The following is a 26,275-nucleotide window of genomic DNA, read 5'->3' as shown; positions in this document are numbered from 1 at the left end:
TGGCGAACATACATGCCTCTATAATATCGCCTTTCACATGGTTCTATATACATCAATGGTTCTATGTTTTGTTAGTACTTAGATAAGATGTTGGCAAGCCTCAACAATATTCTTCTCTAACAGCATCTTTTTATTGAAGAACTTCCTAGCTTCTTCACACATATCTCGAAACCTTATTTGTCTAATTCCTGCCACTGTAGATATCATCGTAAGTTGCATAATTAAAAAGTATGGCATGCAATCTGAGAGAAGCTTATTGATGATTTCTTTTTAATCCCTTTTATGTTTGTTGCCATCTATAAAATAGCAAATGGTAATAGCAATGTGCCATAGTAGAAGGCTCTCATGAAAAGCAACTTCATTGGGTCTAAAAAATGCTTCAGTTTTTCTCATCTTTTCATATCAAATTCATTTTATAAAGGGGCAACTCACCTTTGATTGAACATATGCTTTTAAGGATATCTAGATCTTCAATATCACTAGATTTCTTTTTCAGTTCTTGGAAGACATATTCCTATATCTTTTTAAGGAATGGATTTATTTTATCATGCTTCCACCAAAAAAGGAGATCTCGACCACTAAAATTTCTACTACTTTACAGAAAATAAATCATACCAATGACAACATTTTGAAAATGGTGACCAAACCAAAGCTTTGATTATGATCACTTGGAACTAACAGCTCATCCAGGCAATATTTCACCAAATTGTACTCTAAGATTGATTTAGACCATCAATGAAATGGGAGCAAGTCAAAAGTTTCTTATAATCTTTATAAGGCTTACCATTCTTAATTACTTTCTAAATTTTTCTGCTAGTTTGAAAGATTTGGAATCCCAAGAAATCATTTTAAAAAGATGTTTGAGCTTAATCCAAGGTTTAAAACAAGTCTAAAGAGGTAACGCATAGGCATAAAGTTCAATACATAAGAAGGTCGAGAGAGGACAATTTAGATACCTTCCAAATTATACCGTCTACCACGATGTAAGTGTCATCTGCCATGGTGAATGTTACAGAGAGGGAAACCTTCTCACTATAAAGTGCACCACAGTGCACAAGCCTTACACCATCGTGTATTGCTGCTATCATGATAGCACCGCTGGCTAACTATTAGAGTGTGTTGTTTTGCCATTCAATATCCAATTTAAGTGATTCAAGTATCTACGAGTAGCTCTTGAGGCCACTTAGCTATTGGCACTAGTCTCACAATCAAAACTTTACCATTTAAAAGTTAAACACCCAGACACAAAATTATCCCTTTTCCTTTCAAAACAATCATAAGGATGTTCAAACCCACCAACCAAGTGCCAATAACATGACCACTTGAATCTACTCAATTGGACCACAACACACATAATTAAATAGTCATATATCATCACATACACTTCAAACATACTTTGGCCATTAAAATTGCAATTTCACAATAATTGAAGGGGGTGGCAATAAACTACAGATAACAATCTCTTGGCCATCATACATGTACAATGAACACAATAGCTACACTTGCACTAGTATTTTAATCTCTAACAATAATTTCCAATTGAATACATCATCCTAAGCTGAAATAAACTAAAATGACACAATTCCTTATGCAAGTGCATCAAAATAATATATGATTCTAAGTTGGCATAAATTTCATAAATTATTCATTACAATACCAAAAGAGAGGGGAAGAACTATACAAACTTAAGCTCATTAAACCCTAAACAAGTCTTCCTTCCCTTTGCCCCTATCAGAGCCTTCACTTGTAAAATATAATCATGGGGGTGAGTCGAGGACTCAGTAACTAAACAATCTAATATATTCACATGCATACAAGAATAGCATATGAGTGTGTGAAGTAGAAAATAAAACATTTATCTGATACACACAAATACATGATTATCTTATAGCATTTATACAATGTTGATCATTAATTTCCACCTAATTTCCTCCAACTAAATTTATGGGATAACAATACAATAGGACCAAGTTCATGTGACTTGACCAGCCCAAGCTCACCAATCATGGTAGGCATCATCGACCAAAGGAACCTTCACCCATTATAGACCATAGACTCACCCTTTTCTCAAATATTTAGGGTTTCATTTACCTAATTTATCTCAAATAGTACTGGGACTTTTGAATAAGAATAGATTGTGCACCGGGACTTCTATTATGCCAGTGTACCATATAGATTTTATAAAAATATCCCTTGACAACTATAGGATAAACTCTCACCCTCTCATAGTGATCATGCTTATGCCAATCTTTCATACACATATCTTTCATTATGAATGATTAATCACATAACACTTTTCTAACTTTTCAAATGACATCCAATTCCATAATTGTTTACACTAGTCTAATTATAAAACTATCTGAAGGTTTAAAAACTTCATTAGTAGCCCGAAAACATTATTAACTCATTAATCACTCAATTTTGCTAATTTACCCCTATTAAACACTTAAAATTCCAAAGTTAAAAATTGAGGATATTACAATTCTCTCCTTCTTTTAGGAATTTTACCCTCAAAATTTGAAATCTCATACAATCGCGTACCTATGAGAACAAGTGAGAGTATAATTGTCTCATCTTATCCTCAGTCTCCCATGTTGTATCATCGAGAGTCATGTCCTTCCAAAATAAGTTAACTAAACAAATGGTCTTATTTCTCAATTACCGGTCTTTCACATTAACAATCTGCTCTAGTTCTTCTTTATAAGTCAACTTCTCTTGAAGTTCTACATCTTCCAACTCAATGACATGAGAAGGATCCAATTGATACTTCTTAAGTTGACTCACAAACACGGCAATAATGCAATCCCATAGGCTGCAAGTCCTAATTTCTCCAAAATATCAAAAGGATCAATAAACCTAGAAGTCAAATTATTGGCTTTTATTGATCTCTCAATACCATTCATTGGTGTGGCTCTCAAGAACACATGATCGCTCACAAGGAATTTCAATGGTCTTCTACGCCTATCCACATAGCTCTTCTGTCAAATTTGGGCTGTGAATAACTTTTGCTTAATCTTTTGTATCTTCTGAGTAGTTTAGTCAATTAAATCCAAACCCAACAAACTTCTCTCACTCAACTCCATCCAACATAGAAGCGATTGACATTTTCTCCCGTGCAAATCCTTATATGGAGTCACCTCAATGTTAGAGTGGTAGCTATCATTATGGGCGAACTCTGCCAATGGTAGAAGAGTGTCCCAACTAGCTCTCAACTCTAAAGCACAAGTTCACAACATGTCATCTAGCGTTGGGATGGTGTAAGCTTAACGACAAATAACTAATTTATTGGGAGCTAAGATTCCATTAAAAATGCATTACATCATTTAAAGAAAGGATATATAATTTTTCAATAAACTAACAATATCTATTTATTTTATTTAATATGTTAATAGTGAATAAATAAAATATCAACTAATATGCTAATAGTCTAATATTAAATTATATGTGAAAAATGTAGAGTTGCTAGAAAAAAGTAGTATGATGACATGGGTGATTAGAGTTTTTCATATTTATTCCCAAGGACCAAAAAAAAAACTTCTCATACATAGAGTATATATCATGGTCAAAAAAATATATGGAGTATATATTAAAAGGACCCAGGGGGACCTAGGTGTTGGGGGCCATGGTGCCTCAGCCATACGACTGGGTCCGTGCCACTATATATGTATGTATGTATGTATGACTTCATGAACAATAGCAATTATATTGTTGTCGGAATTGCTTGTGAGTTTTTGATCTGTTTGGCATTCAATGAACTCTCGAGTTATATACACTTGCTATAGTTTTATTGTGATGTTTTAGCTATTTAAATTTGATTCAATAGTTTATATCTGGAATATAATGAAATTTTATTAATTCCTCAAATTTATATTAGTTATCGATTTTATCTTCTAATTTATTTATTTTTTTAATGATTTGATCATTTAAGTATGCATCAGTTATTAATGGAGTCCTTATTGTTTAAAGAGGAGGTAACTTTGTTAAAATTGGTCTATACAGATTAATAAAAAGAATTATAATTATTTAAATATATATGTATATATAAGCCGTAAGTCTCTAACAAATACAACGGATGTGTAACAAAGTATAAACTTACTAACTGAATTTACAACTGCCGAGGCCATGTAGAGTGGTAGGCCATTAAGGCTACCGCTTTATGCCTCAAAATATGTTTGCTTATGTCTTATATTATTGGTCATTATTTTTCTCATTGAGCATTAATAATGTTAATTACATATTTTCACTAACAATTTAAAGTTTTTTTCAATATAACCTGGAAACTATCATTAACTACACTGGAATAGTACATAAGACAAAGAAAAACAAAGAGGAGATACCTCAATCATCAATCGCTATATGTTGGCAAACAAATTCAAAGCTTAAAATGAGGATGAATTGAAAATTGTTTGTATTAATCTTGAAAAATTCCTAAATTTTAATGATCATTCTGACATTGATGGTCTTGATTTATTTTTTGAATTTAAAATTACTTAAACCTTATTTAAGAACAATTATGTTATAAAATAAATTAAATATATTAGCTATATTATCTATTGAAAGTAAAATATAAGAATTTTACTTGATTACAAAATTTTAATATATGATTTTCCAATTCAAAAAGCTAGAAAATTAATATGAAGATCGATTAATGATAGGAGAGGGCCTCGCCTTTTCCTTTACTCTCCTTTCCCTTCATTTTCTCTTCATTATCGTTAGATCAAACTTTAAATGAATTTAATTTAATATTTGATAAAATTGTTATCATAATTTTACATAAAAATATATAAATAAATTTGAACTATTAAAATTTGACCTAAACAATTCAAGACTATAATATTTTACTTGTATATTTTTATGTAAAATAATAATAATTTATTAAAAATTAAATCACAACCATTGAAAAGTGTTGGTTCGATTTTTGGGAAAGAGATTGCAATGTTGCAATTTTTAGGGTGTGTGCCAAGCATGTTAAAGGAGTAGGTTTTAAAAAATGTGAGTTAAATCAGACGATCAAGTAGGTTTTTAAGATCCTTTACCCCAATTTTCTTGAAGAGTCAAGTATGTGCAAGAACAATAAAAAATGTGTTGCGTTGACTGTAAAGCTCGATGGTATCATTGACAAAATAAGTACAACTGGGTGCTCCATGAAGATAGAGAAAAAAATATATGCAAAACTAGCTTAGGAAGATGAAGTTTGCATAGAAAAAGTGGCTTGTACTGGGCGAGATTGGGTGATATAGGGTTAGGATTGCTGTTTTGCACTTGGCAGGTCTTGTATAAATTTGGCAATGTCGAGAGAGTCCTTCAATCATGTACTTATTGCTTATTTATAAAATAAAAAAAATAACAAAAACGCACTTCTTTTGAATTCAAGTTTAGCACCACCACCTGCAAGTAATTATTCGTGCCATTTTGTGGCTGAGAGCGATCCACGTTGTGCGAAGTGGGGAGAGTGAGTGCGTCGAAATACTTGAGAAGTGGGGGATGTGGGAAAAACTGCATCACTTCCTTCCTAAATGCAGCATTCCATTTAACTCTACAAAGATGGGTTATCTCTGTTCGTTGATTCCATTTACTTCTCAGGCTACCTAATGCACCAAATTTAGTCCAAACAATTGCCCCCTGCACATGACATTTTGCTGCCAAGAGAGAGAAACAGCTGTGTACGCTTTAGCTTTTTCATATTTCAACTTCTTTCTGCTCCATTGCTTGATTTTGTTGCTTCAATGATTCTTGGGAGAATGAAAGTCAAGTCCCGAAAAAAAAAAAATAATGATAATTAGATCACTGATAAATTTTTTTAAAAAAATCAATTATAAATATTAATTTAAACAGTTATAAATTTAAAAGCTTCAATTATAAATACAATATTTAAATTCAAAATATAATAATTAGTTTATAATTTAAATTCCTATTTATAACTATTAGAATTAATATTTACAATTTATTTTATAAAAAATTTTGTCAAAAATTCAACCGTCATTAATTCATCTTTTTAAGACTTTTTAAGCCCTTTCTTGAATGACACTCCATTTCAACTTCTGGCTTCATTTTGGCAACTTTCTTTAAACGCCTTCCGTCCATGGCCACCGTAATCTCGTGGATGCTGAACATACTCGGGTGGAGTGACATATGATTTCAACATTTCTTGCATGAGCATTCTCGGTAACAACCCATATAAAACCGTGAAAGCCTAGGGTGAAGATGGATCTCATTTAGGAAAGCGATAATCAATACGCATGGAAGAGAAACGAGAACCAGGCCATAGTATCAAATTGACGTGAAATGGATGATGAAAATTATATACGACTCGATTCAAGGTTTATTTGATATAATACTCAAATAAAAATAAATACTAGACATTAAATCAAATACACCCTAAATAAAATAATATAATTTTCACCAGACTCATTTCATAGAATTGGCAAGACAATGGCGTACATTTTTACCCCACCATGCTAAAATATAAGTTTCTGTAAGCAGTATAATGGTGCTGCACATATTTTGAATGTAAATAAAATGGCAAAACAAAAAAAAAAAAAAAAAAACAATGCTATAGTGCGCTCACTAGAATCCCCCACGCAAGATTTCTTAACCAAGTAATAAGTTACTTTTTAGATTAAAGTACCATACATTTTCACTTTAAAACTGAGCAGAAACGAATGCTGGTGTTGCCAGGTTTATTTAAAAGAAAAAATTCAAGTTGGAGGCTGCCAGGTTCCTGGTTTAAATGTTGCACCAGATCCTCTTGGTTCTGATGACCTGAAATAAGATTTACAAACAAAGGATAATTAATCAAGTGATGATTTGTAGGATAAATCTTGGAATTAATATAGATGACAAAGTCATTCATTAATCACTTCAAACTATTTAATTTTGTTCTGTCCTCAGGTTTATGCTCAAGATCATGCAGTCTCTCACCTAATTCAGGAGTTTTGTGGATTAAACACGGTTCCCTGAATCAATTTGGAGATGTAAACTTTCTCAATTTAGAGACATAATCTTTCTAATAGGTTCTAGAAAAAGGCAAAGAGGGAAAAAGGAAAAATTTTATACCTAAATTCTGTAATTTGCGCATTATAAAATTCTTAGTTATACAGACACCAAATGGCATGAATATACATGCATCCTCCAAAGTCTCACCTCAAGTCACTAATCGTGGCAGATGATTCTTCAACCCCATCACCTAACGCAGAGAACGTGTTAAATACTTTGAGCAATGAACAAGCAAATATACCATAACACATGTACATAGAACAGACATCTTCATTTGTTTTCAAGAAGGGGGAGAGCAACATTCTCATTGAGAATAGAATGAAGCTTTTCCAACTGTATGCTTGATATAGGTTGCTTTAAAAAGAATGCATGATGGAACCCCGTATTATTTCAGTATTTTGGAAAAAATAAAGGAAAAGGAAGATAACCTTCAGAAGGAAATTGGCGAATAAAACTTTTTAAGTCTGGACCACCAACTTTTCCTGTATGAAATACAAATCTGTCAATAAATGCCAAATGTAAGCAATGAAGAAGATTGCAAACCAATAATACTTTAAGCATCTACCGGTGGTTAAGCCTTTCCCTGGACTTCCTTCTTTGGCTTTCCTTTCCTCCTCTTCCTTTTTAAGTACTATGTGAAATTTAAAAAAGAAAATGTTTGTCAAGGTCTCTGAATATAATTAAGACACAAAGGATTGTATAACAAAACAAAAAAAATACATTAACACATACTACCAATAGAAACTATAATTCAAAATCAAAGCACAAATGCCAAAGAGTGGAATAGAGTAATTCTGGCTTTATGCGAGGATTGCAAGACTTACAGTCAGTGTGTGTGTGCAAGTATTCCAAAAGGATTATGGAATAATGTACACAACGTGTTTATGCACCCGCTCTACTTCACTAAGAAGAGACAATTACAACAGAATCCACAAACACCAAATCTCACTAACAACAATAGGCTCCTGGAAATACAAAGGGATACCCACTCTAACGCACAAGACCCACTAACAACAGAACACAGAGAACAGAAGAAAATGACGCAGGATGACCTTTCTCCATAGCCAAATCTGGTGTTCAGGAGACCATGAACTCTACCCCTCAATATTAACATTCTCCCCCCCCCAACCCGGAAAAAAAAAAAAAAAGCAAAGAAAAAAGAAAGAAAGAAAACCACCATGCATCTAAACATTAACACTTATCCCCTATACAGCCCCAAATAAAATACAAGCTGGGCTGCCCATGTCTTAATGAATTCAGGGCTTCTAGAACTCTATTTGCCTTCAGGACTCCTTAATCATTTAGAACATCATTAATTAATGAATTCAAGGATTCTTTCATCCTCTTGATTCTAGATCTAGTCATTGGTCATCCAATGCCCTGCAACAAATCAAAAGTACTAAATATTGGATTCTAACTCATCCATTGATTCCCATCATTCCCTCCCTCCTAAAGAGGATTCATCCTGAAATCACATGTATTAAATAAAGAAAGGTATACAACATTAAATGTAGCCAAATACATTCCCATAGGAGCTAGGAAGGTCTATCTTGTAGGCATTTTCATTAATTTGTTCCAGCACTTGAAAAGGCCCATTGTTAGCTTACTTATCATACTACTCATTTCTCCAGGCTTGAGATGTACCTAAACCCAATCTCCAAGTTCGAAGACAACTTTCCTGCACCCTTTGTTAGCTTGGTTATCATGCTGCTCATTTCTCCCCCTTCAATTGAAACCTTCACCTCCAAAGGAGAATAAAACGTAGAATATGCATTAGGGCTTAAGGTAAGACCATGGCCCAATTTGTCTCCTCCAAGTTTATACTTATGTATTAAGCCTTTAATATAGTGATTTGAACTCCCAATACATATTATAGCCTGAGTATAAATATCTTCACTCAGGTTTTCCTCCACTTGGATGACTAGGCTATGGGTGATTTGATGACATGCAATGCCACCTAAAACTTGGTTATTACACATGCTACAATGTGGGAGTTGACTGTCAAATAAGATGCCATCTTGCATGTCACTTTGATTGCCAAAAGGGTTGCTACATAGGGTCATATCAATCACTCATTGTTTGGTCAATGCATTTATTTGGTTGTTTATTTGGACAACATTGTTATCACAGGCAATAATGAGGATGAGATCTTTAAACTCAACACCATTTGATGACATCCTTTCAAACAAAAAAGATTTGGGCCAGCTCAAGCAAGTACTTCTTAGATATTGAGGTAGCTCGATCATCAACTAGAGTTGCTTTATCACAACAGAAGTATGCTCTTGATATTCTAAAAGAGACAAGGATGCTAGATTGCCCACTGGTTAATACTCATATGGATCCAAATGTCAAGCTCCTAACATAAAAGGAGCCGCTTGTAAGCCCAGAAAGATACTTGAGAGTCTGAGACTAGTTGGAAAACAGGCCAATCTAAAGGAGGATGCCTATATTTGACTAAAGGATCAGGACATAACTTCAACAAGAAAACATGAAAAGTAGGATTAACCCTTTATGCTTAGGGTAATCCCAATCTGTAAGCAATTGGTCCCACCTTTTGGCAGATTCTATAGGGACCAAAATACCTCAAAGCTAGCTTTTGAGAACTTCTAGAGGCTGCAGAAATTTGCCTATAAGGTTGCAGCTTGAGAAACACCCATTGGCCCACTTCAAATTGCTCATCCACAGCAAACCTGCCTTCTGCTTGATTATCTACACAGCCCTATTGAGATGATGTCCTGTCAATAGCCTCCACCACCACATTTCAAGGTAAATAAGGCACATGCATTGGTGGTGGTTGCCCATGCAACAATTCATAGGGAGTACCCTTAGTTGAAAAGTATGGAAAGAAATATTGTACCACCATTCAGCCCAAGACAACCACTTACTCCATTCTTTTGGCTTTTCCCAACACATACAGCGCAAATAAGTCTCAAAACATCTATTAAGTACTTCAGATTGATCATCCATTTGAGGATGGTATGAAGAAGTTAGTTTTTGTTCAACCACAAAAACCTTCAAAAACTCCTTCCAAAATTTGCTTATAAAAATAGAATCCCTATAACTTATGATTTCTAGCAGGGCTCTATATTGCATCCTTACCATTGGACTTGGGTAGCCCTTTAATGAAATTCATGGTCGCACTCTCCCAAATACTACAAGGAATAGGAAGTGGTTGTAACAGCCTGGGATATGCCACTGAATCAAACTTGCACCTTCCACAAGTATCACAAGGCTTGACAAACTCTTTCACATCTTCAAATAATTTCTGCCACCAAATCAGCATTTTAACCTGTCAATATGTTGCTTGCACACCTGAATGCCTGCCTTGAGAGCGAGCATGAAGCCATTTCAGAATTTTGTGCCATGCACCACAGACATGTCCCACCACTAATATGCCACTTTTTCTCAAATACTACCAATCTAATGAACATTTACCATCCACACTTCCTTGTGGCAAATCACTTCTCTGAGCTCTCAAATCCACATCATCTTCCCAACTCTTCTAACTTTCTAGAAAGAGAGCATCAGAACATGTTTGAAGAGCCATAAAAAAAAACAAGAAGAAGAACATGTTTGAAGAGCCATATGAAAAATCTCATATCTAGGCACGCTAGAGAGAGCATCCACTAAACTAGTTTCATTGCCTTTCTTACAGAAAATTTTGATAATCATAACTCATGGGTTTCACCACCTAATACATCTGGAATGAAGTCTTCAATTTCAGATTAGAAAATCCTGGAAGTGCGAGAACCGGGGCTGCAACCAAAGTTCCTTTCAATTTTTTGAACGTGACAACAGCATTCACTTACCAATGGAAATTATTTTTCTTCAATAAATCCATCAAAGGCCTTGTCAATGACCCATAGCCTCTAATAAACCTTCTGTAGTATCCTGCACACCCCAAAAATGACCTCAATTGCATCACCGTAACCATTCCAGTAATGCTTTAATCTTCTTTGGATTAGTTGAAACCCCTCCTTTACCAATATGACCCAAGCATGCCTGATGTAAAACACAAACACTCACGCTCACACTGATTTGAACAGAATAGGATAAGGGAGAAGAAACAGAAACAGAGAGTGGGAGGTGGAGGGGAAGTGAAAACAGAGAAGGTGAAAAGAGAGAAAAGTGATTGAAATATGAGAGGAAGAACAAAAGAGTGATGCAGAACTGAAGAGAGAGGGAGCTTTTAGAAAATCATAATGCTTCAAACATTCATTCCCCTTCCTCAATACAAGTCATGCTATTTATAAGCATATGAGGTTTCCTTCCTAACAAGGAAACATCCACTTGCTGCCTAGTTTCCTTCACAAGAAGGAAACTTACAAAAGTTAATAAAATAAGAATCCACTTGCTGCTTGGTTTCCTTCACAATAAGGAAACTTACAAAAGTTAAATGAAAAACAACAAAACCAATAAACTAATGAAAGGCAATAAGAAATAATAAATTATTTCCTCCTAAAGTAATATTTGCCATATTTTCTATCAATGCCACTTGAGTTGCAGCAAAAGTACACTTACTCTCCATGATATAGCTATTTTTCCTCAAAATTTTTAGAACTAAAAGCAAGTGTTGCACATGAGACTCCATACAAGGGCTGTATACCAAGATATCATTTAAAAAAAAAAAAACAAACTTCCTCAATTGCTCTCTGAAAATGCTGTTCATAGCACCGGTGTCACAGAAAGGGCTACCCACAGAAGGTTCTGATAAGCATGAGGCCGAGTGAAGTGCCATGAAAGGGAGCCGCCGGGGACATTGGCTCTCAACGAGGTGACATTGTCACGAGTCCCACATCGAGGAGCCTCACAAATGATATGGGATTTATAAGTGTGAAGGGCTCTCTCACCTAATAAGCTAGTTTGTTGGGTAGTGATACCACATCCTTTGAGCCTGTGGTCTCAAAAAGGACTTCCTACAGAAGGTTCTAACCGACCGCAACCAAGTAAAGTGTCGTGGAGAGGGAGTCACCAAGGTTATAAGTTTAGGGGGCACTCCTACCAAGCTAGTCATTTTAGATGGGCTCTCTCTTTGAACTTGTACTCGTCATGTTGTGCTTGTCAAATGAGTTCTAAAAGTTATTTTATAGATGTCACTAGGCTCCATTCTAACTTGATGATAACCGTCATGCAAATCAAGCTTGGTGAACCATCTTGCCTCTCTTAATTCATTGAAAAGTTCTTCCACAAGAGGAATAGGATACATGTTCTTCACTGTCCTCCTGTCAAGTTCACAGTAATCGATGCACATGCAACATGACCCATCTTTCTTCAACAATACAATTGCTGATGCAAATGGTGAAAAGCTTTCTTGTGTAACTTTTGATTGAAACAATTCCTTCACGATACCCTTAAAAGATTTTTTTTTTTAGCTGCTAGATATCTAAATGGTCTCAAACCTCAGGCTTGTGATTTGATTTGGGCAATTTCACCTAATGGAAAGGTAGATTTTTATTTTCTATTAAATCTTAACATATATTTTGATAAAATAAATAAATCTTAACTAATGTAATCACAATTCCCACAATTTTAGCATTGATGATCTACACTATCCACAGCAACATTTCCCTCTCTTCACATATTTCTGATAGTTCCGCAAGGCAACACTGATTTTGCATGTTTTGAATAGCTCTACAACGCTAGTTTATAATCAACAATAGCTCTTAAAGATTACAAATCCTCCATTATTTCTAATCAATCTATCTCCTACTGTTTGTCCTCCTCCACCCTTTTTTCATGTGTTGTATTCTTGTAGATCTCTCCTCTACCTTTTTGCCGTTGCCAAGGAAGAAAAAGTAGGTCAGCTCTTTCTCAAATTTTTTCACTTGTTTCATCTTGATTTATTGTCTTTTTCTAAGCCAGTTATTGCCTTTCTCTTGCTCTTCCCTCCTTTCTTCTTTTTCTTGTCCTTATTCTCAATAAAGGAAGAAAATTTGACCCGTCCAGTTCACATAAACCAGCTCCCTGTTCTGGTTTAACACACTGGGTTCTGGCTCAACATCCAATTTCAGGCATTTCAATCCAGGTCAACATCCAAGCAGTCTAAATCTGCAAGCTGAACAGCAATGTTGAAGGTACAGCCAAACTGATCCAACCGTATCCAGGTTTTAAAACCATGCTTTGTAGTCTTTCAACACCTTCTAACATAAGCAACATAAAAACTATCCCCCAGCACAAAATCGATCAACAGATTGTTCTGCCATGTTTCATTGACTGGTTTGAGAATGAGTTTCAAGCATGAAGTAGGCCAAGAATAGTTCAGCTCTTATACCACTGATGTGCAGTGGTAGACAGAGAAAAGAGAGAAAGGAAATAGAGAAAAAGTTTAGCTGAATATGAATTCTATAAATCAAGTCTGGAAATTAATTACCATATTGCCTCTTATTTATACGCATTGGATCTACCCTAATCTTATTCACACTACTAATATATTAATATAATTAAATATCAAATCCTATCTAAACCCTATCATAGATCATAAATAATCTAAGCCTAATTAAATCTTAACTAAATAATAATTACATAACAAAGTTCATGATAAATCTCAATTTCTAATTGTCTCTCTTCTCTCTCTGCTTTTCTTTTTCTTTTTTTCTTTTTTGACACCTCTTTCCTGCAATCACATATGAAGAATATATGGCCACATCATAATATATATTGACAAATTTCATCACAATAGAATTATCATGCAAAAAAAAAAATGACAACAATAAAACAAAGCACAGCATTGGGGGAAAAAATATCAGCTAAGGGAAGAAGTATGCCACATACGAGCAACATTCTGTCTAAGACGTTCACGCCTAGCTTCCAACTCCATCATTTCCTAGGAGGAATTGAAAAGGAACATTGTCAAGTAATAACAACAATTACTCTATTAACAAGCTTTTATAAAATATTCACTTCTTAAATAACAAGAACCTTTGAAAAGAACTAATCCCAAAGCTGCAGCTCTAAAGTCTAAAGTCAAAAGAAGTAGCCAAAGTCGCACAGTTAATCACCTAGTCGAACAAAACAACCCATCCACCAAGAAAGCATGACCAACCTAGAGGGTAGAAAAATGTTATGCCTTTGTTCTTTCGAGGAGAATGCCCGACTCCTATAATAAATTGATTAATTTAGATTCACTTAAAATAATTTATGTCCAAATAGAATAATAGCTTTTGCCCAGATTATTCCAATGTAAACACATTGTCATAAGTATATAATTCTAACAAAAGAGAGAATGGGGTAGATGAAGAACTAAGGGCCCTTTATAAAAACAAGACATAGGAAATTACAGAATTGCCTGAAGGGAAGTCAATTATGAGTACTAAGTAGGTCTTTACAGTAAAGTACAATCCCAATAGAAGTGTGAACAAATATGAGGCATGATTAGTTGCTTGAATGTTTACTCAAACCTATGGTATTGATTACCAAGAATCTTTCACCCTAGTTGCTAAACTTAACTCTATAAAAGTTTTGTTGTCTCATGCTGCAAATGTAGATTGGACTCTATATCAACTTGATGTTAAAAACTGCATTCCTAAATGGCAACCTTGAGGAAGAAGTTTATATGAAGATTCCATTGGGACTACAAAATTCTAGCAATTCTCACAAAATTTGTAGGTTGATCAACTCTCTATATGGCCTGAAACAATCACCAAGGGTGTGGTTCGTAAATTTTACATGCTCTATCAAGTGCTGGGGATACAACACTACCAGGCTGATGATACTTTATTTGTTAAACATTGTGGTGATAAGATAACAAGACTCATTGTGTATGTCAATGATATAGTATTGATAATAAATGATGGTGTAGAAATTCCCAAACTAAAGATCAACCTAGCAATGCAATTTGAGGTCAAAGGATCTTGGACCCTTGAGATATTTCTTGGGTATGGAAGTGATGCAAACACACAAGGGAATTAGTGTGTCACACCGAATATACACCCTAGATCTATTGACTAAAACAGGGATGTTGGGAGCAAAGCCTACAAATACTTCAATGGAATTGAATCAAAAACTAACCATCAAATTTGATGAGACTGTAGTAAATAAAGAAAGATATCAGAGATTGGTGACCAAGCTAATTTATTTATCTCATACCAAACCTGACATTTGTTTTCATGTGAGTGTAGTTAGTCAATTTTCAAGTTGTCCTCAAAAGGAACACATGGCTACTATTTTTATGATACTTTGGCATCTAAAGAAGACTAAAGGACTAGGTTTGTTCTTTGCATAACGTGACACTTGGGGTATAGAATTGTTCATAGATGCTGATTGGGCTTGTTCAAAGGTTGATAGACAATTTACTACTAGCTATCGCTCTTATGTGTGAGGTAACCCAGTGACCCAGAGAAGTAAGAAGTAACCAGTGGTTTCAAGAAGCTCTGTTGAGTATGAATATAGGGCACTTGCTCTAGGAACTTGTGAGGGAATGTGGATTGTTAGACTTCTAAAGGAACTTAAGGTTGATATGATTGGACCTATTGAAGCATGGTGCAATAACATGTCTGCAATCAAGATTGCCAACAACCCAATGCACCATGATCGTACCTAACATATGGAGATTGATCGGCATTTTATCAAAGAGAAATTAGATATGAAAGCCATCGATCTATCATATATTCCTTCAAGGGAGCAAATTGCAGATGCAATGACCAAACCATTAACCCGAGAAAAGTTTGAAGCAAGTTAAAAATGATCAACACTACTCACCAACTTAAGGGGGAGTGATAGATGAGGCCCTTCAGTCTTTGGGCTTCAGGACCACTATGACTTCTAGACCTATTTTCCTTTTTTCTTATTGCATTGTAACGTTACTATTTTCAGGGTTTTAATTAGCTTTTATATATTAGAGATTTCAGTAGAGTTTAGGGATCTAATTAGATTCTTTCTCTCCTAATTTCATCTACATATGTATCGGCCTTTTAGTCCATGAAATACATATGAATTATTCCAAAAAAAAAATTCACCTTCTTTTCTGCTTAACGCATTAGCATGATTTCTCGCAATATTGCAAGACTTCTAGCTTCTTGCATTGTTCTTGGATTGAAGAGACAAATTGGTTCTACAAGTTCTGGCTTGATCCTGCCACATATGTAAGTACCTAATGGGCCCCCAGAACTTAGATGGGCCATGTTTGAAAAAGGAAGAAGGCCATTAGTCCACTAATGAACCAGCAAGAGAGCAGGAATGGGGGGGGCAGACCGTAATGCGACCCCAAGATCCAAGAAGGACAAGGCAAAGACTATTATCTAGGGTTGTGCGCCCTAGGGAGAGGGTATCCAGACAATGGTTGGCTAGTGGGAGAGCCCCTGACCTCCCAAATGTCAGGGAAGTGGTTCCTTGCTGTTTCATTCTCTTATTCCAGTGTTTATTATCAGTTATTTTCCTTTGTAACAGTTATGTTAGTTACTCTATCACTTTATCCTCCTCCATTATCCATTGAAGAGGTTGTAAGTAGCTTCGGTGAAGTAATGTCAATGGAATTTTTGATTTTAGATAATCCAATTATCAATATAATTGTTAATTACTTTATACAATAGTGTCAATTAGCAAAGAATGAAATTGGAAGTTAAAGAAACATCGACAGCATTTTCTGTAGAACACTTTACTGTGCTGGAAGAGAACAAAATAAAAGTAGTAGAAGAACAAATTGTTTTTTTTTTAATTTACCTCTGTGGTTGGAGCCTGTTTACGCTGCCCATTCAACCAACATATCCATTCAACTATAAAAATTGAGCAATAACCATTCATCACAATAGAAATAACATAAGGCTGCCAAAGTCATGTATAATTTCTACATGAATGTCATGCCTATCTGATGCTGAGACCTTGAGGGTAAAGCAATCAGCCTTTGCAACAAAAGACTATGAAAATAAGTTGGAAAAAGAAAAAATTATTCAACCTACTTCGTGTCTTATAAGTTACATATTTAATCCAATAGTTATTCCAATAAATATACTTCAAGAGATTCACCTGGAAGAGTAGTAGAATCCACCTCTCCCTTAAACACCACCCATCTTTTCTCTTTAACTAGTAAACCAAGACAACAAAAGGATGGAAAAGAAAAACAGAATGAGACAGATTTTCGGTAAACTATACTTCATTTATGACGCAATGAAAACAACACAATTTGCAGAGGACAAGAATTTTAAAATTCCAACATCATGCACACATGCTACATAGAAGAGATAAGTAATTTTTGGTCAGTTTTCCATGCCAGAGACAAATGTGCTAATTTTAAACTTTTTTTTTGTTGTTTTTTAATTTTGATAAATAATCCCCACATAAGAGATTTCGTAAATATCTCCTCTTTGAAAGTTCAAAGGAGTGACCTTGTAATATAAAACGTCAGTTTTTACCATTATAAGAGGCAATGCCAACTGCAACTGCAAGCTCTACCAGTTGGAGACATACAAGGGACACAACTTATGCTATTACAACTTATAATATCTATTTCTTGTGAACTGATAGCTTTTATACCAGAAACATGTTGGAAATCAAAATCCGAAAATTCAAAAATAAATAAATAAATAAAATCGTGCTTTCAAGTAAACCACAGAGTACAGCTCAATCGCTGGACAAGAATCCGTAAGTTTTAGGCAATACAATTCGCAAGTGCGAATGCATCACTACAAATTCACAATAATAGCCATAGCCGGAGAAAAGATAGGGATGGTACGAGAGAAAGAATAGAAACCCACTTACTGACACCATCGATCTCTTCTTTTCTGGTGAAGTATCTGTTCCCCGCTTTGTCGACTCCAACTTGCGCTCGATTGCTGAAAAACCCAGCAATTCTTGCGAGAAGCCTCGACATTTGTAATACAAATTCAAATGTATTTAACTCCCATAAGCATTCTCGCGCCAGGTGAAGGTTGGGAATGGAAAAACCTGACTATTTACGGCAAAAATTATAGAGTAGGGTCACGTGTGCCGATGAAATTGAAAATCTAGGTTTTCCTTGCTTCGTATCGGGCCGACGCTTTTTTGTTTATTACGCAACGTAAGAGGCCCAAGGCTTTGCAATCAAACAGCCCAAGAAAACGTTAGCCCAGAGCACACAAAGTACAAACTGGCTCAAGACAACAGTAACCCAGGGAAAAAAAAAAGGACAAACGGAACAAAGAAAAACCTAGACTGTCATCTCGGATCACAAGATGTCTTCACCCGACACTTTGTTTCATCTACAGCTGGTAATTCAGGTAAGTCAAGCTGAATTCGGGTTGAACTCACTCGAATCGAGTTTTAAGTATCATATCCTTTAAAAAAAATCCATATCAAGCTCGATCCTAATGTCTTCGAGTTTCAGACTTATTTGGGCTGGCTCGAATACCTAAAACTTGAAAAAAAAAATTTCCATCTTTGAACTGATTTCAATTTGTAATTTAAAAGTTAATTTTTTTCAAACAATATAAACATGACAATGCATTCTAAATTAGATAAAATACATGAAATAAATCATAAAAAATACATTAATATTAATATTAATAACAAAATTTTGAAAGCGAATTGCTTAATTTAACAACAAAAGCATGCTATCAATAAAGCTTGTAAGGGTTTAAAGTTCAAACAACTTGAAAGTAAAAGTTTAATAATACATAATTGCATAATTCCTTCATGAAACATGAAAATTTCACAATAAAGTTCATAACACCATACTATCAATTTTATCTAATTCCCTATTTCTCTTAACTCTCTTGATTGGCATTGTCATTATCATCCAAAGCTACATTTGAACTCTCAGTGGGCATATCAATGGGTGAAATTTCTTCAAATGATTTCCTCTCATTTTCAATTACTATTTCATTATCTGCAATGAATGAACAAGTTTTATAATATAAATTAATGAAATTTGCTTCTAATCAAGAAAGAAATATATATATATATATATATATAATCACATATTACCATTATCTTGAAAACCACGTAACCAATTACCGATGCAAATAAGAGCCTAAAAGTTATCAAGAATAAGAGTACTCCGGTATTTTATAAAAACATGTGAAACAATATTGAATGCAGATTCACTTGCCATTATAGTAATTAGAATGCTAAGTACATCAGTTACTATCTTTGAAAGAATTGGAAATCTACCCTTATTAGTATTCCATTAATAAGGATATCCAACTCTTGATATACATGAGACTGAAATATTGCTTCATTTAAAGTTCAAGCTCAGACTTGCCAATAGACATAAAATCCATACTTGTATAACTAATCCAATCCTGCATTATGCAAAAATTTGAAGTAATATATCTCTTAAAAAATTAAAATAAGATTAAAAATATGAAGAAAAAACTTACATCTAAAATTCCTTGAATATTGCTTGTTTTTATTAAAACACTAGAAGTAATAGAGGATTGAGCTTGATATCCATGTGTTGGCATTGTTGAACTTGATCCAACCCCAGCATCAGAAATAAAAGTCATCTCTTTATACTGATTAAAAATATATTTTAATTTGCTTTGAATATTCCCAATCCTAACATGGTAACTTCTAGGATCAATTTTGGCATATATATATTGTATCATTTGAAGCTTCGTTCGTGGATCAAGCACAACTGCAATTGCAAGGATAGTGCTATGATCATTCCAATACTTATTAAACTTTTCTTTCATTCTTTTAGCCATTTTACAAATTACAAGATCACTATTGAACATATTTTCATCTAACAAGAGTCGAATTTTTGACACTTGAGAGAAATATAAATTTGAAGTAGGATAAGATGACATAGACATCAACCTTGTCATAACATCAAATAGCCTCAAGAAATTGCACATCTCCTCCCTTCTCCTCCACTCTTCATGTGTTGGGTAAAATGTGAAACCTATATCATGGCAAGATAAGCTGGTAAAAGCACGATGATATTTTAATAAACTTTCAAGCATTGCGAAAGTTGAATTCCATCTAATGGGTACATCCATCTGCAAACCTATTAAACTATCAATACCACCACTTCTTCAACACATTGCTTGATAACAATCATCCCTGCCTCTGATTGTAACATCTTAAATTTTCAAGTTAGGAATTAGCAATGTTTCCAAGAGTATTTTGGTCAATTTAGATAAATTTTTGATTAAGGATGTTTATAGGAAACTAATATAATTTCAAATCCTTAGTCAACATTAAAAGAAGGCTAGGTCAAAGTTTGAGTATACCATAGCACGGAGGAAAGTTTAAATTTTAATAGGACTGTTTATGCCATACGCTATGGTGGGCGTGTCAATACATCGTGGCGCACGTGCAAAATCAACACTTATCAGTCACGAAAAACAAACCAGAAACAAAAGGAAGAAAGAAGGAAAAATGAGAGAGAGTTAGAGAGAGCTTATATACTGCTAGGGCACGATCATTAGGCCATATTGGGAGCATTTGGAGCTTAAATAATCATTGGGTAAGTTCCATATTCCCTTTCCTTACCTCTTTATATGAAATTTTTGACTTTTAGGGCATTAGAGGCTTTGATCTCGGTTTCCTTAGGTTTAGTCTGAACCTATTGGCTTATTTAACATCTTAGGAGTTAAATCAAGTCTCTAACCCTAGGTTTATGAGTTCTATAGTGATTTAAAATTTTAGTTGAGGGTTTAGACAAACCCTAGACATAATCTGGAGGTTTTGAGACAATACAAGGAATTAGATGATGATTTTGGTATGTTGGGATATTTGATAGGATGGTTAGAATGTTTAAAAATGATTGGTGTGGGTAAAGAAGGAATTTAGGTGTTATAGGTACTTAGAACCCAGTGAATTCAGGGTATATTTAGAGTGATAATTGACAATTGTCACTTGATTGTATAGATTGAGTGTTGCTCAAGCTATATCGTGCATATAGAACGTTTGGAGCTAACGTTAAGCTATGGTAACCCTTTTGTGTGACAAAAGGTTAAGGTAACAGAATAATTTACACTGATTGATTATATTGCTTAACTATTTGTGAATAAATAAATATATTTGTTTATATGTATTTTGAAACCTTGGCATGTTGCGAAAGATTATTTTCTTGTGCATTAGAAGCTACTTTTGAAATGGTAAAGAATTTTTAATCCTTATGTCAAAAGCAATGATTTTTCATAAGCGTAAAATGTGTGGCAAGAATGAGCATAATCATGTTAGAGGGTAGGAGTTCACCCGTAAGAAGGAGTAGTGGAAGTCCATATGGCTTGTATCTCCTTAGTTTTTAGTGAGGCACGATATTGGAGAAAGTCTCCTTAGTATCCATGCGGGATACGGTGTTAGACAGTGATGCTTCTTAGCATTAATGATGCAGTGTTAGAGTAATGACACTCCGATTCATGTGTAATAGAGGAAGACCATAGTTCAAATGTAGGATAAGACACCTTTGGCTGGGTGATCCTACCAATGAAGCTAAGCTCAAACCATTTTGAATGTGCACTTAGGTCGGGAGCCTATGGTTTCAATTGGAGTGATATGGAGGTTTGAATGGTAGACTAATTATGCTAGAGGTAAATGATTTGTGTTTATGGAAAAGAGTATGTTTTAATATACTAAAAGTATATTTTAGTGCTTAATAGCTTTACTTCCTTATGGTTGTGCATATTAGTAGTAAGTTATTCTACTACTTAGATGTTTATCTCACCATGTGGTTATATTTTACAGGTGAGGGCTTCGATAGGGGCAAAGGGAAGGAAGGGACAACTAAACACTGAAGAGCAATAGTTGTATAGCTCTTTCCTTTCCTTTTTGGGTTTTAACGAATATGCTATGTTATAATACCAACTTAGGAACATGATATTGTTTTGTTATCACTTGTATGAATTTGAGATATGTGTGCGTATCTTGACCTAAGGTTGATGCTATTGTAATTACATGAGTGTGCTTGGCTGAGATACTATTACAAGTGATATATTTAAAGTGATTTATGCATCAAAATGACCATATTGATATGTGTGTTAAGTTTAAACCACCCTTTATGTCGTTATCAATTTGGGGTTAGGTAGTCATTTTGAGTATGAATGCTTAATTATGTGATATGATTGTTTTGTCATATTGTGTGTGGTCCATTAGAGGTGGTCAAAGTGTTCTCAGGACTAATGGCATTTGGTATTATGAGTTGACACCTTTGAATGTGTTTCAAGGTGAAAATGAATCATTTTGGATTTTCATATCTATCCTTTTAATGGATGACCATTTAAGTGTGAGACCAGTGCTATTAGCTAGAAGGCTCGAAGAGCTTCGTGTAGACACTTGAACCGCTCAAATTGGATGTTGGATGGCGAAACAACGTGCTTTAGAATTTCAAAGCAAATGCCTTCTGAGGGATTCATCCCTTTGTGCTATCCGCAGTGACAAATATGGCTTGCGCCACGGTGAATGAACTAGATTTTGAAAAAAGGGTTTGTTTCAGCTTGTTTTGAAGTGCTATTTGTTTTTCATGCTTCCATATTTGTATTTAATTGATTTTCAACTATGGTGTGAGCTCAAACACTATTTTAAAAAGGATTTTTCTTAGGATTCCATTATTTTAACTCAGTATCTTTTAAACCCTTAGGTTGTGATAACTTTTACTTATGATTTTATCTAATCTAAGTTATCATAATAGTATGTAAGAGTGTTGTCCTAGTAATATCAGAGTGGACATTACACTGATTCTCTCACATACTTAATGATGTCCCTAGTCTTGTTTAAAGTAATACTTGTCACTTTAAAACCCTCTTGAACTATCATGTTTAAGCTATAGGCACAGTACCTTATATGAAAAAAATTTCCCTTCACAAATCAAGCTTACACTGTCTTGTAAAGCTAGCCTCTCTTTCAATTTCTTTTACATATTATGATTTATAGAGGCATTGTCAATTATAACTAGCCTTTATTTTTTCATTAATTATAACTTTAGAAAAGGAATTCCAAACATCATATGTGCAAGTTTTAACTATTTTACTTCCAGAAAGCTTCCCCCTATTCAAAAATGACTCTTTTACCAAAACAAATAGATTTTTCCTTCTTATTCTAGGATGCAGACACAATCATAGCATTACTCACCTTACTAGCATGCAAATTATCATCCCACCTTACTACCACTAGCACCTACATTTTCATTACTAGCAGAACCACCAATTTCAATATGTTTCTTTTGACTATAAGACATTGTTTATTGCATATAATAGGACATACAAGGCAATTAAATAAAATCAATTAGCCATCACTAGTCTACTAAACAAGTTAAAGAGAGTGCATGAAAAGAAAACATTTCATTCAAAAAGAAAAGAAGAAATCCATACCCTTTTCAACTGTGACTACTTAGTTAAGTGGGTGTAATGATCACCAAATAATGCATAACAAGCTGGTACTAAGATGCTATTACCACACTCTTAGCTTTCATTATACTATTTGATGTAAAGATTGACATTAGTAATAAAGTTACAAATTTCCAATTACTAAGCATAGCGTAAATCAACAGAGTGAAATTTTGAACACATTTATATTATTTATTTACTCTTCTAAATTTAGTTTTTTTAGGAGAATATTTCCTTTCATCACAAGATTATTTCACTAAATAACTTCCTGCAAATTCTAGTTGCCTGGGCATGAATAAAAGAGAACAAAGAACCACTTGCTACTTAGTCTAAATCACCTTACGAGTTAGAGTAAACTTAGTCTAAATCATTCACACACTTAGATATATCTCATTCAGCCAAACAGCCACAGCACCCACTTCCCCATTTAAATGAGTCAAACATGACATAAATAAGAAGAACAAAAATAGGAAAAAAATTCTACTAAATGTAACACTTCCATCTAATTAAAGTCATAAAAAATTATTCAAGAAAGAAACAAAATGATAGGCATACAATAAATAACAAGTTCGAGTTTCATCCCAAAATCAAACTTGATGTTGTTTGAATACTATTGACAATCACAGACCAATCAACCCGTTGAGATGAAAACTGAAAAAGAACTTGGAAAATCAGAGAATGAAAGCTCACTTATGCTCCTAGGGATAGTTGGCGATGATGCAAGCCAAATAGGTTTGTAGAGTATAAAGCTAGAATAAGAAGGAAAGAGGGCGATGGCAAGGCAAGGAGATCTGTGAGACTGCGATAGTGTGAGGCAAGGAGAAGGAGATCTGGATAGGCCAAGAGAAAAGCAGACTCACTAAACTCATTGGAGGTTGAGATGAGTTGTATGAGATGAGAGGAGGACTATCACAGACTCACAATTGATGGATTTGCATTGTCTCTTGTCTGTGTCATCTCCGAGTATTTGAGTTATAGAATAAGAGGCTTGGTAGTGGTAGATTAAGCTTAAGTGCTTTACTCTGGTCTAGTGTAGTCTCTCGTCTGAGATGAGAAGAGGACAGTCACAAACTCATGGTTAATGGATCTATGATGTATCTTGTCTATGTCATCTTTGAGTGTCTAAGTCACAGAGTGAGAGGCTTGACGATAGCAGCTTGAGCTTAAGTGCTTTACTTTGGTCTAGTATGGTCTCTCGTCTACGAGACTGCAATAATGTGAGGCAAAGAGGAGGAAATCTGGATAGGCTAAGAGAAGATCATACTCACTAAACTCACTAGAGGTTGAGATAAGTTGTCTAAGATGAGAGGAGGACAGTCACAGACTCACAATCGACGGATCTGTGTCGTCTCTTGTTTGCGTCATCTCTGAGTGTTTGAGGCATAGAGTGAGAGGCTTGGTGGTGGTGGGTTGAGCTTTATTGCTTTACTCTAGTCTGGTGTGGTCTCTCATCTTCGCTTATTGCATGTGTGCGACAATGCGAGTGACAAGTGCATGACAATATGCGTGCTTTTTAGTTTCCCCTTATATGTGACTATGTGAGTACTCACCTGAGTGACAAAGCAAGTAAGTGAAGTAACTAAAAAAACTAATAATAATGTGAGTATTTAGGCTAAGCTTAAACTTGTTCAAGCTTATTTGGGCTTCCTGAATAAGCCTAAACATTAAAAAATATTTTTTATTTGGCACAGCTTTAAAATTTTCGAGTGAGTTTGGGTTGGCTTATCAGGCTTAGCCCAAATTATTGACTCTAGTTTTGTCAATCATCATTTAATCTAGTTCGAATCTTAGGCCTAACAAAAATTCCAATTCCAATTCCAATCATTGTGATCTAATTCAATCTAATAGTATTTTCTTTTTTGGAAAATTATGTCTTTCGACCCTACAATTTTAATTTCAAGATTAGTCCTTATATTTTTAGTTTTTCAATTGCACCTTAATGGAAATAAGAAAATGGAAAAATTATTCTAGTGTGTCACTTAAGAATTGTAAATATCCTTGAATCCCATAAAATGGTCAAAATATTCTAAAATCCCAAGGTCTCTCAATGTAAATAATTTTTATGTTTAATTATCAAATTGCCCATCACTTAAAGGAGTAAACAAAGTTAGAAACTTCCTATCACTCTATATTCCACACGAACAGAAGATATCACGTCATTTTGCCTCACCTACATCTTCTCAAGTGTTAATCTCAATTCCTCTAATATGAAGTTCACTAGTGATTAATTCTTAATTGAGTAGTTGAAGACACAACTAGAAGGCCAAAACTCACTAGCTCTAGATGATGACCCAACCGTTGTTGCCTTGCTTGCCTCCATGTTTAATCTTATTTCTAATGTTAATGATAGAAGGTGCTCATCAACTTTATTGATCAAATGCAATGAAATTTAGTTCCTTATTAAAGCCACTTGCAAGTTGGTTTAGCTCTATGACAATGGAGAATCCAAGCAAATAGGAAAAGAAAAGATTATGTGAAATGTAAGATTTACAGTTATATAAATAAGCCCAAAAGAGGGGTGAATCGAGTTATAAATACTTTTTACAAATATATAGAATAATTAGAAATGATATTACTAAGATTTAATTGAAAAAGAGTAGAATCAACACATCAAGTTTGTTCTGGTTCAACCAACCACTTGATTACATTCAATCCCCATTACTTGGGATTTTTTTCACTAAATTACCCTAACTCTTATTTCTTTTTTTTTTTCCTTGCATAAACGTTGAATTTAATTAACTAAATTTTAGTCTGCATTTCCTGTCCCTGACAAATTAATAATTAACAAGCATCTAAAATTATAAATACAATCATCCTCATTTAAATTGTTCAACAATCATTAATCAATACTACTTAAGTCTAAAGTCCATTCAAATGAAACAACAAATTAACAATCCAACTTTCAACTAAGTGAAGATAATGCTTAAATAGCTGATGTTAAATTAATTATGATATTAGAAGCTTGTTTTGCTGTATGATTATCTTGATCTAATATAATTAATTCAACTTCACCATTATTGTCATCATCATCTTCTTCA

General features: G+C 34.3%; 1 protein-coding gene across 5 annotated transcripts; it reads right to left on the bottom strand.

Moving 5' to 3' along the window:
- Positions 1-6,383: 6,383 nt before the first annotated feature.
- Positions 6,384-17,918, bottom strand: LOC129302986 (uncharacterized). Of its 5 annotated transcripts, XR_008591370.1 has the most exons (9): positions 17,689-17,918; positions 16,957-17,013; positions 16,654-16,706; positions 13,768-13,819; positions 7,562-7,627; positions 7,425-7,478; positions 7,057-7,186; positions 6,922-6,956; positions 6,384-6,762 (listed from the first exon to the last, which is right to left on the bottom strand). XR_008591370.1 is itself a non-coding variant. In XM_054941953.1 (8 exons), exons 1-8 carry the CDS (start codon positions 17,798-17,800, stop codon positions 6,699-6,701), a joined length of 501 nt encoding a protein of 166 aa, XP_054797928.1. In that variant the 5' UTR covers positions 17,801-17,913; the 3' UTR covers positions 6,384-6,698. The 5 variants fall into 5 exon arrangements, 3 of the variants coding, with proteins under 3 accessions (XP_054797928.1, XP_054797930.1, XP_054797929.1); XR_008591371.1 differs by lacking the exon at positions 6,922-6,956; XM_054941953.1 differs by lacking the exon at positions 6,922-6,956 and having other exon boundaries at positions 7,144-7,186; positions 17,689-17,913.
- Between the last annotated feature and the right edge of the window lie 8,357 nt (positions 17,919-26,275).

The sequence above is a fragment of the Prosopis cineraria genome, unplaced genomic scaffold (genome assembly GCF_029017545.1).
Source record: "Prosopis cineraria cultivar Desert tree isolate PC_DT_omini unplaced genomic scaffold, ASM2901754v1 PC2, whole genome shotgun sequence".
NCBI classification, from domain to species: domain Eukaryota; kingdom Viridiplantae; phylum Streptophyta; class Magnoliopsida; order Fabales; family Fabaceae; genus Prosopis; species Prosopis cineraria.
This window is presented reverse-complemented; position numbering and strand designations above follow the sequence as displayed.